General features: G+C 32.1%; 2 protein-coding genes and 1 long non-coding RNA gene across 5 annotated transcripts; 2 read left to right on the top strand and 1 right to left on the bottom strand.

Moving 5' to 3' along the window:
• The first annotated feature begins 3,414 nt into the window (after nt 1–3,414).
• LOC117209934 (major facilitator superfamily domain-containing protein 10) lies at nt 3,415–5,842 on the top strand. Its single transcript, XM_033452404.1, has 7 exons — nt 3,415–4,040; nt 4,119–4,381; nt 4,475–4,766; nt 4,857–5,077; nt 5,167–5,257; nt 5,372–5,509; nt 5,568–5,842. Exons 1-7 carry the CDS (start codon nt 3,821–3,823, stop codon nt 5,660–5,662), a joined length of 1,320 nt encoding a protein of 439 aa, XP_033308295.1. The 5' UTR covers nt 3,415–3,820; the 3' UTR covers nt 5,663–5,842.
• On the bottom strand, nt 5,242–5,989 carry LOC117209936. Its single transcript, XR_004488013.1, has 2 exons — nt 5,605–5,989; nt 5,242–5,503 (listed from the first exon to the last, which is right to left on the bottom strand). It is a non-coding gene; the product is annotated as an uncharacterized LOC117209936 (long non-coding RNA).
• Nucleotides 5,990–6,153: 164 nt separating this feature from the next.
• Nucleotides 6,154–15,401, top strand: LOC117209933 (signal transducer and activator of transcription 5A). Of its 3 annotated transcripts, none has more exons than XM_033452401.1 (10): nt 6,154–6,405; nt 6,950–7,103; nt 7,187–7,343; nt 7,420–7,766; nt 8,742–8,885; nt 8,959–9,427; nt 9,508–10,180; nt 10,273–10,428; nt 10,516–10,750; nt 13,489–15,401. In XM_033452401.1, exons 2-10 carry the CDS (start codon nt 6,976–6,978, stop codon nt 13,652–13,654), a joined length of 2,475 nt encoding a protein of 824 aa, XP_033308292.1. In that variant the 5' UTR covers nt 6,154–6,405; nt 6,950–6,975; the 3' UTR covers nt 13,655–15,401. The 3 variants fall into 3 exon arrangements, with proteins under 3 accessions (XP_033308292.1, XP_033308294.1, XP_033308293.1); XM_033452403.1 differs by lacking the exon at nt 13,489–15,401 and adding an exon at nt 12,927–13,089; XM_033452402.1 differs by lacking the exon at nt 6,154–6,405 and adding an exon at nt 6,700–6,721.
• The last annotated feature ends 14 nt before the right edge of the window (nt 15,402–15,415 follow it).

Genomic DNA, 15,415 nt, shown 5'->3' with positions numbered 1-15,415 from the left:
TTCCTTCCTCGTCCTTCTTGGGTCACTTTGTAGCGCAGATCTATCGTTAAAGCCCGCCAAAATTGTATCAGCTGTCCTGAATTTTGCTCCGCCTGTCAAGTACGTGACGTATACGGTTCTTCTTGTTCTGTCTTTTTGTTAGCTAGGTGTCCTATGGGAAAAAAGGGTCACCCGAATCTTACAATAGTAAGGCTATTACAATTTGCGCAGTGACACTTTTCGTGACGTTTTAAAAATATCGTTTCAAAATTATCGTGCATAACTCATACTAAATATGCATAAATACGTAACAGCTTATTTTTAAATAAAAACGAATTTTTACTTAAAATAAGTCTTTAGCTTTTCTGTATATTTGTTTTAAGAAACAAAGCTTCCTTGCAGTTTGTACTACGTAGTTGCAGTTACGAATGATTAAACGTGCGAACGTTGAACATATATCATTCAAAACTTGGACAAAGGAACATCAATGGTTAAATATCTTCTTCGATGATAAAATATCATTTTTTCTAGATTATATATATATCTCTGACAATTACCTTAACTGTAAAGTTAAATTGCTGCAGTTATACTACATAAACATTGTTATCAATTATAATTCTGATTCCAATACATATAACTTAATTAATAGATTTGGGATAGAATAATTAAATTTTTGACAAGTTGACGAGATCAACTAATTTGACCGTAAACTAATTGAATTGGATTTAACACCTGGTTCTGTCATTTTAGTATACATTCATAAAAATATTATGTAAACACATAGGATTGAAGTAGCAAAGACAAATTCGAAAAATTTTTTTTTATTTATTTATTAAAATTACAATCAATTCTCGCCTTGAGAATTTTCAGTAATAAATTCGAAAATGAAACTGAAATATTTTCCTACGAAGTACGTGATATGTTTAATTGAAAAACGTACAATTTGATGATATAACTGTTTGATCGAGTTGCTGTAAGTTTTCAAGTAAGACATTATCTTAGTGTCATTCTTTGATTTGGCGTTGACACGCGTTGATACGCAAAAGAAGAAAGAAGATTAAAAACAGAGAATGATTGAGAACCACTTGTAGGAGGACAGCTGCCGCAGCGAGCGCATCTGCTGTCGGTTGCGCGGGCACGCGCGCTTACATATCCTTATTCCTATGTTGGTACTATACACTCTATATAGATGTACACGGGTCGAACGCATACGGTACTCCTCTGTTCTCTTTATTTCTACCGTGTTGTTCCATCCTTTTTTCGCTAGTCCTTTCCTTTTCCCTTTCTTTCCTTATTTTTGTCCGAACATTCGCTGCCCCTCTCCTCACCTCCTCTCTCACTCTTCTCATTCTTTCCTCCTTCCCCTCCTATCTACCTGTGTCCTTCGTTCATTTCAGTTGGTTTCTTTTTTCTCACCCTTCAAACTGCGACATCGCAGCATTCGAATCCCGTTTTCAATATACCTTCTAGCAAATGCGTCTTCTCGTTGTATTGGGGGTTGACCGACCATCATCTTCCCTTTAATACCGTTCAGGGTAAGGATTTATAATCCATGAAAGAGAGGGTCTACTCGTGTTTATGGCATATACGATGGCTGTCTGATTTCGAAAGGTTCGTACACCTAGTTCATAATACAGAGCTTACGCGAGCAATAGGGTTTTCTACGGTGTGTAACAGCACACGATGCAGCTTGCCATACAGCCGGTACGTAGGCCGCCGTGGTACCCGAAAATTTTCTTTGTTCCCATTGTTCAGCGAATTTCCACCGTGCTTTTACGATAGCTACGTTTCTTAGAAAATTGTTGAATTTGTCGACCGAGGGATTTTTCCATCTGCTTACCTTGTTCCGCCTTTATTTCCTTCCTTCTTTTTTTCTTCTTTATTACCCACGAAAACCCTCACGGGATTTTAAGTTCGGCTCTTTTGTTCCTTTGCATACCTGCTCTCGTTGAAACGAACTGATGCGGTAGTTATTGGTATGCTTCGTTTAAATTTTTCTCAAAATTCACTGAGTTCATCTACTACGTTTATTTTCAGGAACGAAAGAATGTTAGTAGAAAATTTGTCATCAGCATTTAATTTTGCAAAATGTATCTATGATTCTTATCTGTAGTGAAGAATAAAATTGAAATCTGTTATAATATTTAAGGCGATTTCTTGAATGTTTAGCGTGATGCTAAGGTTAATGCTAGATCAATTTCGTAGAAAGTTAGAATTTCTTTTCTGCAGTGTTATTTTTGTTATCTTATCTTTAAATAAGAAAAGTTTTGAAGTATATCGACACATGTCAGAGAATGGCATCAATGTGCAGCATGTGCTTCACACCATAGGGCCCAGATGGCAAGCGTTGAATCCCTTGCTTAAATTTTCATCACGATATAACACTACATACTGCCTTCTAGACCACCTGTTCTATGCGTAGTTTGAAGCTATTCCTATAATTTCACATTACGTACAAATACATATATGAATTAATAGTGCATGTAATAATAGAAAAAATTGTGTTATTTTCGTTAATTTTTTCAAACTATTGAACCTTTATATTTGTTAACCGTTCATATGTACGCTATGTAAATTATGTATGTATATGTGTAAAGTATAAATCGACCAATTTTTCAATCACCCTGCATTAAAAAAGAAATTCTTATTTTTAATATTATACCTTATAAAAATGTTTGTGTTACCATTAATATAATTAGTGATGTTAAACAGATGTTTATATCTTTTGTAATCTGTTTAATCTGCGTTTACATTAAATAGAAAAAGATTTTATGCATAATGATCTATCTATTCGTAATAATGTATTGAGTTAACAAACGGTCGTTCCGAGCGACGTTACACTTCGAGACGAAATTCAAAAGATCTTTGTTCGTATCGAGGAAGTGAATCCGTGGTCGAATTCAAACGTGTCCGTGTATACAAATACTTTATATCGTCTATAACAACCGGAAGTTGAACATACATAATGTTTCTGGGTGCGCCTGTTTGTGCTATTTTTCGCTTCACTGGCAAATAAAAACAAACTACTGATTAATCATGATTTGATGAATACAATATTCATTATTACAATGCAAATATATATAAAAGATATCTTATTATTTCGGCCAATTTTCTTGGGAACTTATTCCATTTCTTTTTTATTTACATCATTATCTTTTACTGATACTATTCTGGTAATACTAGAAATGAAAATATTTCGGAAAGATATAATCTATAAATAATTATACACGTCCTATCAATTTTATTTTTTAATATAACAGCAGTTATAAATCATTGCGGCAGTTAATATGTTAATGTAAATCATAATAAAGAGAGGATTTATTTTTTGGTATATAAAAATTCTAAAGACCATAATATATATAGAGACATAATTATAAATAATTTTGTAAACTACTCTAAATGATGGAACAATAAAAAATACTTTATTCCCCAATGTTTTGATCCAATAATAAAACAGATTTCTTTCTTATTGATTGCACGAACAGTCGGTAAGGAATTACCGAAATAGAGATACAGGGAAAAGTAGGTCAAATCCTTTCACTCGTTGGAATTAATTCTTCAAAGTATTTACGATGGCACAAATAGAAAGTATCACAGCTAAGCAAAACTTCACATTTTCAGAAGAATTAATTCCTGCTACAAAGATTGTTGTGTAAAATGTCAAAGTGAAATTGTTCAACTATCAACTATGCAGATAATTAATAAGAGGAAGCTATGAAATATTGAAAATATTAATGGTCCATTTGATACAAGTGGACCATAGTTTATATTTTAAATTACAGTATTATTTAAAAGTTTTTATATTAAGTACTTTCGCTGTTATAATATATTATATTCAATAATGGCTAAAATAAAAGATAATACTGTCCAGATAATATTTATTTCTTTACTGCTGGACCTTTTGGCATTTACTATGATATTACCATTGTTACCAGCTTTATTAGACTATTATAAAGAAATAGAAGATAATCAAGGCATATATTTTAAAATTTTGTATTACATACAAAATGCAAGAAAATTTTTTGATGCTCCTGATAAAGTCAATACAGTACTTTACGGTGGTTAGTCCTTTTCCTCATTTTATTTAAGTTATTGATATATTAATGTGTATTAACATAGGTGCATAATTTATCTTATAGGTTTTCTTGGTTCTATGTATTCTTTCCTACAATTTTTGAGTGCTCCGATAGTAGGAGCATTATCAGATATATATGGAAGGAAACCATTGATGATATTTTGTCTAACAGGTATTGCATTGTCTTACCTGTTATGGGCACTTTCTTGTAATTTTGCTATATTTGTATTAGCAAGATTTGTTGGAGGTATTAGTAAAGGAAATATTAATTTATCAATGGCTATCATTAGTGATGTTACATCTCCAAAAACAAGGGGAAAAGCAATGGTGAGGTTTAAGATAAACATATGAATAAATGCAACATACATTGAAGACAGATGAATGTAAATAAAGAAATAAGTTAATCTTTCTTATTTTCAGGCACTTGTTGGCATAGCTTTTTCTATAGGCTTTGTAGCAGGTCCAATGATAGGAGCATTTTTTTCATGGATTTCTAGTGATAATAGAAAAGGGACTTGGTACATAATACCTGCAGTATTTGCTCTTTTCTTGGCAGCGAGTGACTTGTTTTTTACTGTTTGCTACTTAAAAGAATCTTTACCGTTGAATTGTAGAACCAGTAATTTTGTAACTGGTGCCTCTGGAATTCTTACTTACATTAATCCTATAGATCTATTCCAATTTAATGGAGTGTCTGGACTAACTTTGCAAGGTGAAGTTGCTTTAAATTAGCATATTATAAATTCTATAGAAATCAATAAAAATTATATATACATATATATATATATATATACAATTTCAGACAAAAAGGATTTAAAAACACTGGGTTGTGCATATTTCATATATTTGTTCGTGTATAGTGGCTTGGAATTTACCTTAACTTTCTTAACTCATTATTTGTTTAAATTTACAAGCATGCAACAAGGATGGATGTTTTTGGGAATTGGATTAGTTATGGCAATTTTGCAGGGAAGTTGGGTACGAACAATTCCACCTAATAAAACAAAGTCTGTTGCAGGATTGGTAAATATTTTGAAAACACAGAGCAACTATTTCTGCCATTATTAATTTTACATTGATTAAATTATATTATTATATATTAAATATTTTAGGGTTTATGGCTGATTATTCCAGCATTTATCTGTGTAGGTTTAGCAAATGATATATTGACATTGTCAGTTGGAGTATTTCTGTTTGCAATTTGTGAGTATATTGTGACATAAATTTATGTATATGAAATACAACAAATATCTATGGATTATTTATTATATTTGATTAAAATAAATAAAAATTTTATATCTTTTTCATACATTATAGCAACTGCCATGGTTGTTACATGTATGATGACGCTTGTAACACGTATTGGTCCAGATCATCAAAAAGGTGCAATAACAGGTGTTTTTCGTTCTCTTGGAGCATTAGCACGAGCTTGTGGACCTATTGTAGCTTCTTCAGGTAAAGATAGAATATTGAATCATTTAATTCAGTAATTTATATTGAATTATTATTTCAGCTTTCTGGTGTATTGGTAGTAAGGCAACATATCTTACCGGTGCTGTATTTCTTGTATTTCCACCTTTAATTCTTCAAACTGTTAAGTCATTTTGAAACAAAGGAAACAAAGGTATTTATATAAGTATTGTATATTTATATTTGTACAGTATTTTTACACATTTTATAACGTTTGTTGTTACAACGTTTTATAACGTTATGTAAACATTTAAGAAAATATTCTTTATACGCTTTTTGTATCATGTATGGAGAGTGAATAATTGTACATTTTAACATGCAAATTTTCTCTCTTTACCTTTCCCTCCTTTTCCGCCATGTTTAGTAGTTATTGATTTATCGAAAAGTTATCAAATTAATGGTACTGTGATATAACGTGCTTTTTCCTGCGATAAACTTATAAGAAAAATACGATTAAGATATATTTCATTAATGCAAAAGAATCACAAAGAAAATTATTGAAATCAAAGATAAAAATATTTTCTTCCATTTCGTACGTCCCTGAGAAAATCATGATTTTGCGTATGCGTAATTGGTGCCTTGTCACGTGCCCTACCCTCTCCCTTTTGTGTCGCGCCATTTACGGTAAGAAATTCTCGGAATTCTTCCGTTCGCGGGACTTCGTCGACGTCCGCGTTGATGTGAGTAACACAGAAGGGGGAGAGTTATTGATGCGATTCGCGAGTGCGACCGGTCCCTCAATCATTACGTTTACAATTATTGCGCGGTAGACTGAGTTTGATCAGTTCAAAGGTTACATCTTCAACAAATCGAAGCAAACTGAAGGTATCGGAATCATACAGTACAAATCCTAGTTGCTTCTGTCTGCGGACTAGCAGCAGGTGAGTGTAACCAATTCTTAAAGTGAACATCTTTTTCTTTCGCCCCTCCCGCTTATCTATTTACGCGTTATTACAATACGTTACGTTCTGTTATTTCTAAATTTCGATATCATACTCTTTTCTTTGAATTGTATTCAAAAAATTAAATTAAAAATTGAATAATCGGTAAACTTATTTTATTTAATTCAATTTATTCGATATCTTTTAAAATAATATTAAATATATGTAATTTTTCTTACTTGAGTTTCGGAAGTATATATATCCACTTTAAAAGAATGTACGGTTTCTGATAATATCGAGCATTTCGTTTTATCAAGTAATACTGATACTACACATTCTGCAAGAAATATAGACGAAATATCTAATGAATAGATCTTTATTAAAAATATTAATTAATAAATTCGAAAATGTAATATTGTCAAATATCAAGTAGATTGTTAGTTTGTGGTTATATTATTTTTAGAGCAAGCACGTCTAATATTCTTTCAATGGAAACATTAATGTTAATTAGTGAAAAATAATAACGCAACTAAATATGTTTAAGGTGAAGAATTTATAATTACAATCAAAATGTCACTGTGGGCAAAAGCACAACAATTACCACAAGATGCATTGCAAGAAGTACGTTCAGTTTATGGAGAACATTTTCCAATTGAGGTCCGACACTTTTTATCTTCTTGGATAGAAGAAAAAATGTGGTAAGTTAAATATATTTGCTTTCATCTATCTTTTAATTTATATATATGTATATAGAATATTTGGAGCAATATTTTTACTATAGGACTGATATAGAACCTGATAATCCACAATATGAACAATATATAGCTACTCTTGTGAGATCTCTAATTCAAGAATTAGAAACTAAGGCAGCTTCATTAAACACAGATGACATGTTTTTAACAAAATTAAAATTAATGGAAGCTGCAAAAAATTTTCGTGTAAGTTTTATAATGAAGCGTTAACAGTTAATTTGAACTATATTAATTTAACACAATGTATCTTTTTTTAATGCAGCAGAGATATACACATAATCCTACAGCGTTATTTAGAATAATTAGACATTGCCTAGGAACAGAAATGAAATTAGTATCTCAAGTAGAGAATTTAGGAGGTGCATTAATGAGTATGGCAGGAGGAAAAGTAGGATTGATTAGTGATGCTATAGCTGAAATAGCCCAACATGTTGAGTCTTTGCGACGTAGAACTCAAGAAACTGGAGAAGATTTGCGAAAAATGGAGCAAGAACAGGAGGCATTTGCTATTAGTTATCACGAATGTACTAAGCTAAATGCACATCTTCAACATCTTGCAACGCAACCACAAAATCAACAAAATTTAGATATGGAGAAAAAAATTAGAAGGTATTTAAATATTTATATAATTGACCCTTTGTTCTACAACAACGAGTGAGACCCATAATAAATATTTGGGACAAAAACAATAAGCTGATCAAATGTAAACAACACTAGCCTGGCTCGTGATACTTCATTTGGGATAAATGTAAACAACACAAGTCAGACTCGTGGTTCAGTTGCGGTCCATATTTTCTTACTTTAGTTATGTGTAATTCTTTGTTATGTTCACATGTTTAGGTTATAATTCGCTAAAGGAATTAAAAAACCTTATACCTATCATGTCAGTAAAGAGAAAATCTAATATTGATGATATGATATTCTAATCTAATATTAATGATGATGAGAAGTATGTTATTATTGTGGATAGTGATTCGGTAGATTCTTCTGATATTGATAGTGATGGTAATATTGTGTTTCCTATTGTGTTTCATTGTTTAGAAAAATATCACACAGTTGAAGATTACTAATTTTCTACGAGTTTTCACAAAATATTATTATCTTAAACTAAGTATTAATTTTCAAATTGTTACTGATGCATTATCCGCTTTCAAATAATAAATCATTTTTTACTGATGAATCGATCATAATTACTTCTCAGATATCTTAAAAGTATTAATTGTGCCCAAATATGTTTATTATTTCACAATTCCTTTTGTTGCGCCGAAATATACATGTCATAAGACGCATACATTTTGTGCAAGTTCGAGCACACGGCTAAACAGCTAACACATGACCGAACTTGTTTATTGTGGCCCGAGCAATCGGGAGTTGGCGGGTAGGACAAAGGGTTAATAATATTGTGTATATCTACTGTAGGATGAGGCACTTGATATTATCATCTTAATTTACTGATCTCCTTTGATCTGCAATATTTTTTGCTATAGATAATAATATTGATCTAAATCAAAATAATATCAGGTGTTCTATCTTATTGATGTATATAATAATAAAACGTAAATAATGAAAATAATGCTATTATAGGCAAAAAGAGCAACAAGAACAATTACTGAACCATAAAGTAGCAGGTTTAATGCAATTACGACTGACATTAGCTGACAAACTGAAGGATACTATTACTAGATTAAACAGCTTGCAATCTAGAGTCTTAGACGATGAACTTATTAGGTAAAACTTGTTCAATTTCTTTCTCTTCAAATAATTGTGCAAGTTGTAAAGATAAAAATACATATTTATCTAGATGGAAAAGAGATCAACAACTAGCAGGAAATGGCGCGCTATTTAACAGCAATTTGGATTCTATTCAAGAATGGTGTGAAAGCTTAGCTGAATTAATTTGGCTTAATCGTCAACAAATTAAAGAAGCAGAACGTTTAAAGCAAAAATTTGCGTTAGAACCACCAGGAATGCAAGATATTCTTCCTACTTTAAATGCCCAAATTACACAGTTACTTAGTTCGTTAGTTACAAGTACATTCATCATAGAAAAACAACCACCGCAAGTAATGAAAACTAATACTCGTTTTACAAGTACAGTACGCTTGCTTGTTGGCGGAAAATTGAATGTTCACATGACTCCTCCTCAAGTTAAGGTGAGCATTATCAGTGAAGCTCAAGCAAATGCTTTATTAAAGAGCGATAAAATGGCAAAGAATGGAGAAGCTAGCGGTGAAATTTTAAATAATACGGGGACAATGGAATATCATCAGGTAAGAAGAAGAAAATAAAATTATCATAATTCACTATATTGCTAAAACAAAACATGAACCATCATGCTTTTACTTTCTAGGCAACAAGACAACTTTCTGTAAGCTTTCGTAATATGCAGTTAAAAAAGATCAAAAGAGCAGAAAAAAAAGGAACGGAATCTGTGATGGATGAAAAATTTTCCCTTCTCTTTCAATCGCAATTTAGCGTTGGGGGAGGTGAATTGGTATTCGCAGTTTGGACTCTAAGTTTACCAGTTGTAGTAATTGTACATGGAAATCAAGAACCACACGCATGGGCTACAGTTACATGGGATAATGCATTTGCTGAACCTGGAAGAGTACCATTTGCAGTGCCTGATAAAGTTCCATGGGGTCAAGTAGCTGAAGCATTAAATGTTAAATTTAAATCTGCGACAGGTCGTTCATTAACGGAAGATAATTTACGATTTCTCGCGGAAAAAGCGTTTCGCGGTGGTAATGCAAGTGGGCAAGACTACTCTAGTTTGCTTTTGAGTTGGGCACAGTTTTGCAAAGAGCCATTACCAGAAAGAAATTTTACGTTTTGGGAATGGTTTTATGCTGTGATGAAATTAACCAGGGAGCATTTAAAAAGTCAATGGATGGACGGTTATATATTGGGATTTGTGAGAAAGAGACAAGCGGAAGAAATGTTGGCGAGTTGTGCGTCAGGAACATTTCTAATGCGTTTTTCAGATTCTGAACTTGGTGGTGTTACTATTGCTTGGGTTGGAGGTAAATATTTATACATTTTACTACTTTGAACTAGAGTCGTTACTGTTTTCTCTTTCAGTCAATATTCTCCAATTTTATATTAATATTTGTAGATCAGACTGAAGTTTTCATGTTACAACCTTTCACGAGCAAAGATTTTGCGATACGTAGTTTAGCTGATCGTGTGTCCGATTTACAACACCTGCTTTATCTCTATCCAGACATATCGAAAGATCAAGCATTTTCTAAATATTACACGCCATTTACAGGTAAATATCCTTTACTCTCGTTTCTTCACTTTTATTCATTTTCGTAATACTTTGAATTGAGATTGTGTAAAATATATTTTATCATAGAAAATCAATCTACATCGGCAAATGGATATGTGAAACCGTTTTTGGTAACGCACGTACCTGGTTGGGGCGGGCCTGGTGTCGGTGGTCAAACACCGTCGCATTCCTCCGTAGTAGGAGTAGGAAGTAGCGGTCAAAGTGGTCCCGGTGGTAGTTATCCAGCAACACCATCAACTATATTTCAAGCGCACAGTCCAGATCCCTCTGTAACGCGTGATACTCCATCAGTGGCTTCCAGGTCAGTCCCCTGGATTTAAAATATCAATCGTATCATATACATTTTTTTATTAATATAAGCTGCCATAGAAATTTCAATATAAGATATGCAAAGATTCTTTTTTGTTTCTTCGTGCAATGTATTTAAATATCGGACAAGTATATGTTCTAAGAAGTGTGTCTGAATCTTTTAATTCATAACATACCATTTCCGGTGACTGCAATAATTATTTTATATAATATTATACGACTATCGTATGTACTGTTTACTAATAACATATCGAATCGACATGATGTTTGAGTACTTAATGTTTGGTCAATAAAAATAGATTAATGAAGAGTTTCTAAAAGGCAGAAACGACACATTCCTACAACTAATAACACTTTGCATGTCTTTTATATTCTATCTGTGCAGATGAATGTCAGTATTGTTTTTTTTATGTTTTCTTTTTGCGAACATTTAGCAAATATTATAATTTACAATAATACTGTAGTTTCAAATTTTGTAAACTTTTTAATGAAATTTTGAAAATTTTTATATCTGATTACTATAACATTAAATGAAAGTGTAAGTAACGTTAAACCCTATCAAACAATTTTATTTACGATTAAGTAAATTGTATACTGAAGAATACTGGATGCATAAAGACAATTTTGATAAAAAGCATATTTTATTATGTACACGATACTGACGATTGCTGAAGTTAACGAATTTTTTGGCGTTATTCAGCTTTTTCCTCTTACAATTAGATTTTGTTTTAAATTAGCCCTTTGAAGACGAGTATCGGCAAATAGCCGCCCGAATCTGTTCACAGTTCCAGACACTTATTTTGAAGTGGCTGGCGTACGTCTATTTTTCTGAAATATTTACGCGTATTTACGCATAAGTATAGTAAACTAAACAGTATTATGTTTTTGATGAAAGAAAATTATAGATCTTTAGCGATGAGACCTTATATTCCGTTTAACGTAAACTCGCGATGTAGGATGATGGTCAAGTCAAAACGAATTTCAGTCTTTCAATGGCATTACCAGACGAATCAGCAAGCTTTTTATATATTTTATATTTTTTATAATACTTTATACACGATGCCTAAAAAATCTAGAAAGGACATGTTCGATAGTGATAGTAGTGATGACGAATATTATTTTGAACTTGACAAGATAGAAGACGGCGACAGTGCTTCAGGCAGTGGAAACAAATTCCGTTCAATAAGCAATCGGTTCAGAAGATTCAATATTTCTAATGATAGTGACAGCGATGATGAACTAAATATTGATGAAAATAATATAAGCCTCGACAATGAATAACGCAAACGTTCAACGTGTATATTTTCTCAACTACGCGCACCGATACCTCTCGTCGAGCGGCCCCGTCCGCAAAGATTTAACCTTCATGTTATCCAGTATTCTATGCTGATATTATAATTTTTTATCAATAAGCATATGACTAGTATTAAGTGGCATTATTAAAAAGTTCGATATAATTCAATAATGCCTCTATTAAATTTCCAAAGTCCTCCACAAGAATGTTTCTACTACTATTTAAAGAGAACAGAAATACGTTCTTAAAGGAATGGTTGATAAATAGGCTATTTCATGCTTATTCTGAAGATTTAAGCGATACTTTGTAGTACAGAGGATAATACAGTTATATTATAATATTTCAAACTTTATAAAATTACTTGTAAAGCAAATTGTAATGAAATCCGTCCAACGGATAAAGTAGATACAGTAGATTGGAGGATCTTTGGATGTATGGCGTAAAGATCATCGATCTTTTTAAGTTTTTCGCTCTTTTTTCCTTTGTTTCTATCATAAGTTATAGTACGTAATTTGTAGCACTAATAATGAACATAAAAAGATAACAGATTAAGGACCAATAACATATGCGTTCTCCTCAGACTGCCAAATTTTATAAATTTTCTTTTTTTTTCTCTCTATCTTTCTTTAAAGAGAAACGGCTTATCCATGGCATTACAAAACAAAACAAATAAAAGTGAAAAAGCTGTTGTATCGCTAATAATATTCTGTATGTATAAATATATATTCTCTCATACATATACACATGTGCGTGTTGCACACACATGTGTGTACATATACATATATCTTTTTATATATAAATCCATGTGAAAGAGTAATGTGTTACGAATCTGTGCATGTGTAAAAGTAATACACGAAATTTTGAAAAATCGAAGGCATAGGCCTGGAGCAAGCCGGTACAACCACAGCAACGGAAAATTAAATGCATAAACGCTACTCCTGATAAAAAACACAACTCCAATCACAGTTACAATTCTAGTACTGGCAATCGAGTGTATTTAAACATTATTGCAAAATTGTTATGAAGCAGTGGCACTAGAATTTTAATAAAAATTCGTCTAAATAGAGTCATACAATAGGTATAATTATAATAGAGTAGAAATCGGGGATAAATAATAGCTCTCAAGTGACCGATCAATCTTGGCTAGGTTGGGGATTTCTTGTGGTTGTTTGTATTTCCTTTGCCGTGTTGTACCGCTATCAGGCTAATCGGTCACACGTTTCGACGAAATAGACGATTCTTAATGATTCGTATGTATGATATAAGCGATAAATTGAATTTTTAAAGTAGTCAATCAAGAGAGAAGGAAAAAGAAAAAAAAAGAACAAAATTGGATCGAATCGGTTTCGTATCACACGCAATATGTTTTGATTCAGTAAGAGTCTCTTGTTCATTACTATGCCAGTGATTGGAGTTGTGCTTTTAATTTGTGGTAGCTACGCTCCGGGCCTTGGCCAGTCAAGCGTTGGGCGAACAAATCCGGACATGGACTATGTGGAGTTGATGGGTCACAGCGAACTTCCCTCGATCGACGAAAATCTCAACTTGGATCACTTTACCTTCTCTGAGTTCATACAATCCTACAACACTAAGCCACAATAGGTATGTCAGGCGTGATATATTTCTTGTATCTATCTATCGATCAATTATCTTTATTTCTTATCCCAATTATATTTTTAATCGTACACACAACGAATGTAATGCGTTATTATCGTTGTTTTATAGGGGAGGGATGTAAAAATGTTTTCGTCGTTTGCAATATATATTATCTTAAATATATATACACACACACACCTATTAAGTAGGTTTGTCTCCGAGGAAACGTGGCATATCTTTGATTTTCATCGTGTAAGAGTGCAATATGTTTCAGAGCTATTATCATTTAGTTCTATTATAAATGAATGATTGAGATCGATCTTTATGTAGTAACATTGTCGAGTTGCAATTACGTATGCCTGAGCGTACCATGTGCAATGGTATTCTGTATATCGCTTTATAAACCTAATACTTAATTTTCGATTTTGACTAAATGCTTGCTACGGAACGACGGTACAATTCAATGTATGGAGTGTTCAATTGAGTGATATTGATCGACCGAAAGCATTCGAGACACACGATTGTAGAAACTGGTCTTATTCTACCATTTAGATTTTATTCGAAAACAAACAGTGTTCGCCACAAAGTATCGAATATTGTGCATGAATACTTTACCATGACCAGGGAAATATTAATGTGTAGTGTGCAATTATAATGCTATATATACAGGGTAACGATAATTGTTTTACGAGTATAAGATTAAACGAACTTTGTGTTTTTCTCTTAAGTAAAAGATGACTTACATTATGTGATCAAAGTTTTAGTTATTAATTGGAAAAATGCACAAGAGAAACTTGTAGCAGGTGACGATGAGATCTAGATGTCAGCTGAAAGTAGAATTGCTATGATAATACGTAGAATATAATACAGACAATCATTTGCACGTCCATTCATGTAAATAATGAAATAAAAAAAAAAGAAGAATTTTAATTTACTAATGGGCCAGCGTGCCGGAATAAGAAACGGGGTTTGTGCAACGCTAATATGAAGTATGTGTAACATGTAATCAGCGTGACCTAAATATGTGCCTTATAATCTTCGAATTAATGCTCGTTATATTTTTTGAAAACTCTTATAGACAAGTTGCATGTATTTTTAGCAAAAAATTTTGTCTTCGAGTCGCCGTTTAACTTAACTAACGAAGAAATATTATGTTTCTTATCATTTAAATCTCTTTTATATTGAAATCTAACTTCCAAAAATTTTTGGAGAAATTAAAATTGAATATTTCCGTTTGGTGCGTGATATTTTTAGTGCGATGTACGACATGCGACGAATTTATATTTTTCAATTGTTGCCGAAGTAACTTAAACTTTTCGGTGAACCTTTTAGATCTCTAAGCGTAGGAAGTTTCTATTATCGGTTAAAATAGATAATTACATATTCGTTTTCTAATAATCGTTCCCTCCCCTATAGTTTATGTACTTTATTAAAAACTATGAATTGTTGCGCGTATATACAACATCGATATACGCTAAATTTTTGAATAGGATTGAAGTCGTCGTTATCCTAATTATATTTACTATATATAATATAAATATTATATAATATTATATATATATATATGTACGTATGAATCCATGTACGTACGTATCTATGTATGTATGAGTGCATGCATGTACCTGATGGTGTACATGCGTGTACATACGTACACGTGTATGTATGGATGTATGTAAAGATAAACTAAATTTTGAAAGACTAGTGCGTTAATACTGTTTATTATTAAATCTATTGTCTATTATCTTTTATCAAAGATTAGAGTTTATT

Source organism: Bombus bifarius, unplaced genomic scaffold (assembly GCF_011952205.1).
Source record: "Bombus bifarius isolate JDL3187 unplaced genomic scaffold, Bbif_JDL3187 scf7180000008194, whole genome shotgun sequence".
In the NCBI taxonomy this organism is placed as follows: Eukaryota; Metazoa; Arthropoda; class Insecta; order Hymenoptera; family Apidae; genus Bombus; species Bombus bifarius.
Note: the sequence above shows the minus strand (reverse complement) of the source record. Positions and strands in the feature narration are given on the sequence as shown.

Coding starts and splice junctions, on each gene's coding strand:
- LOC117209934 (XM_033452404.1), top strand. CDS start 3,821: ATGGCTAAAATAAAAGATAATACTGTCCAGATAATATTTATTTCTTTA. Junction 4,767..4,856: donor GTCTGGACTAACTTTGCAAG/GTGAAGTTGCTT, acceptor ATACAATTTCAG/ACAAAAAGGATTTAAAAACA. Junction 5,078..5,166: donor CAAAGTCTGTTGCAGGATTG/GTAAATATTTTG, acceptor TAAATATTTTAG/GGTTTATGGCTGATTATTCC.
- LOC117209933 (XM_033452401.1), top strand. CDS start 6,976: ATGTCACTGTGGGCAAAAGCACAACAATTACCACAAGATGCATTGCAA. Junction 7,344..7,419: donor AAGCTGCAAAAAATTTTCGT/GTAAGTTTTATA, acceptor TTTTTAATGCAG/CAGAGATATACACATAATCC. Junction 10,751..13,488: donor ACTCCATCAGTGGCTTCCAG/GTCAGTCCCCTG, acceptor AATTTGTGGTAG/CTACGCTCCGGGCCTTGGCC.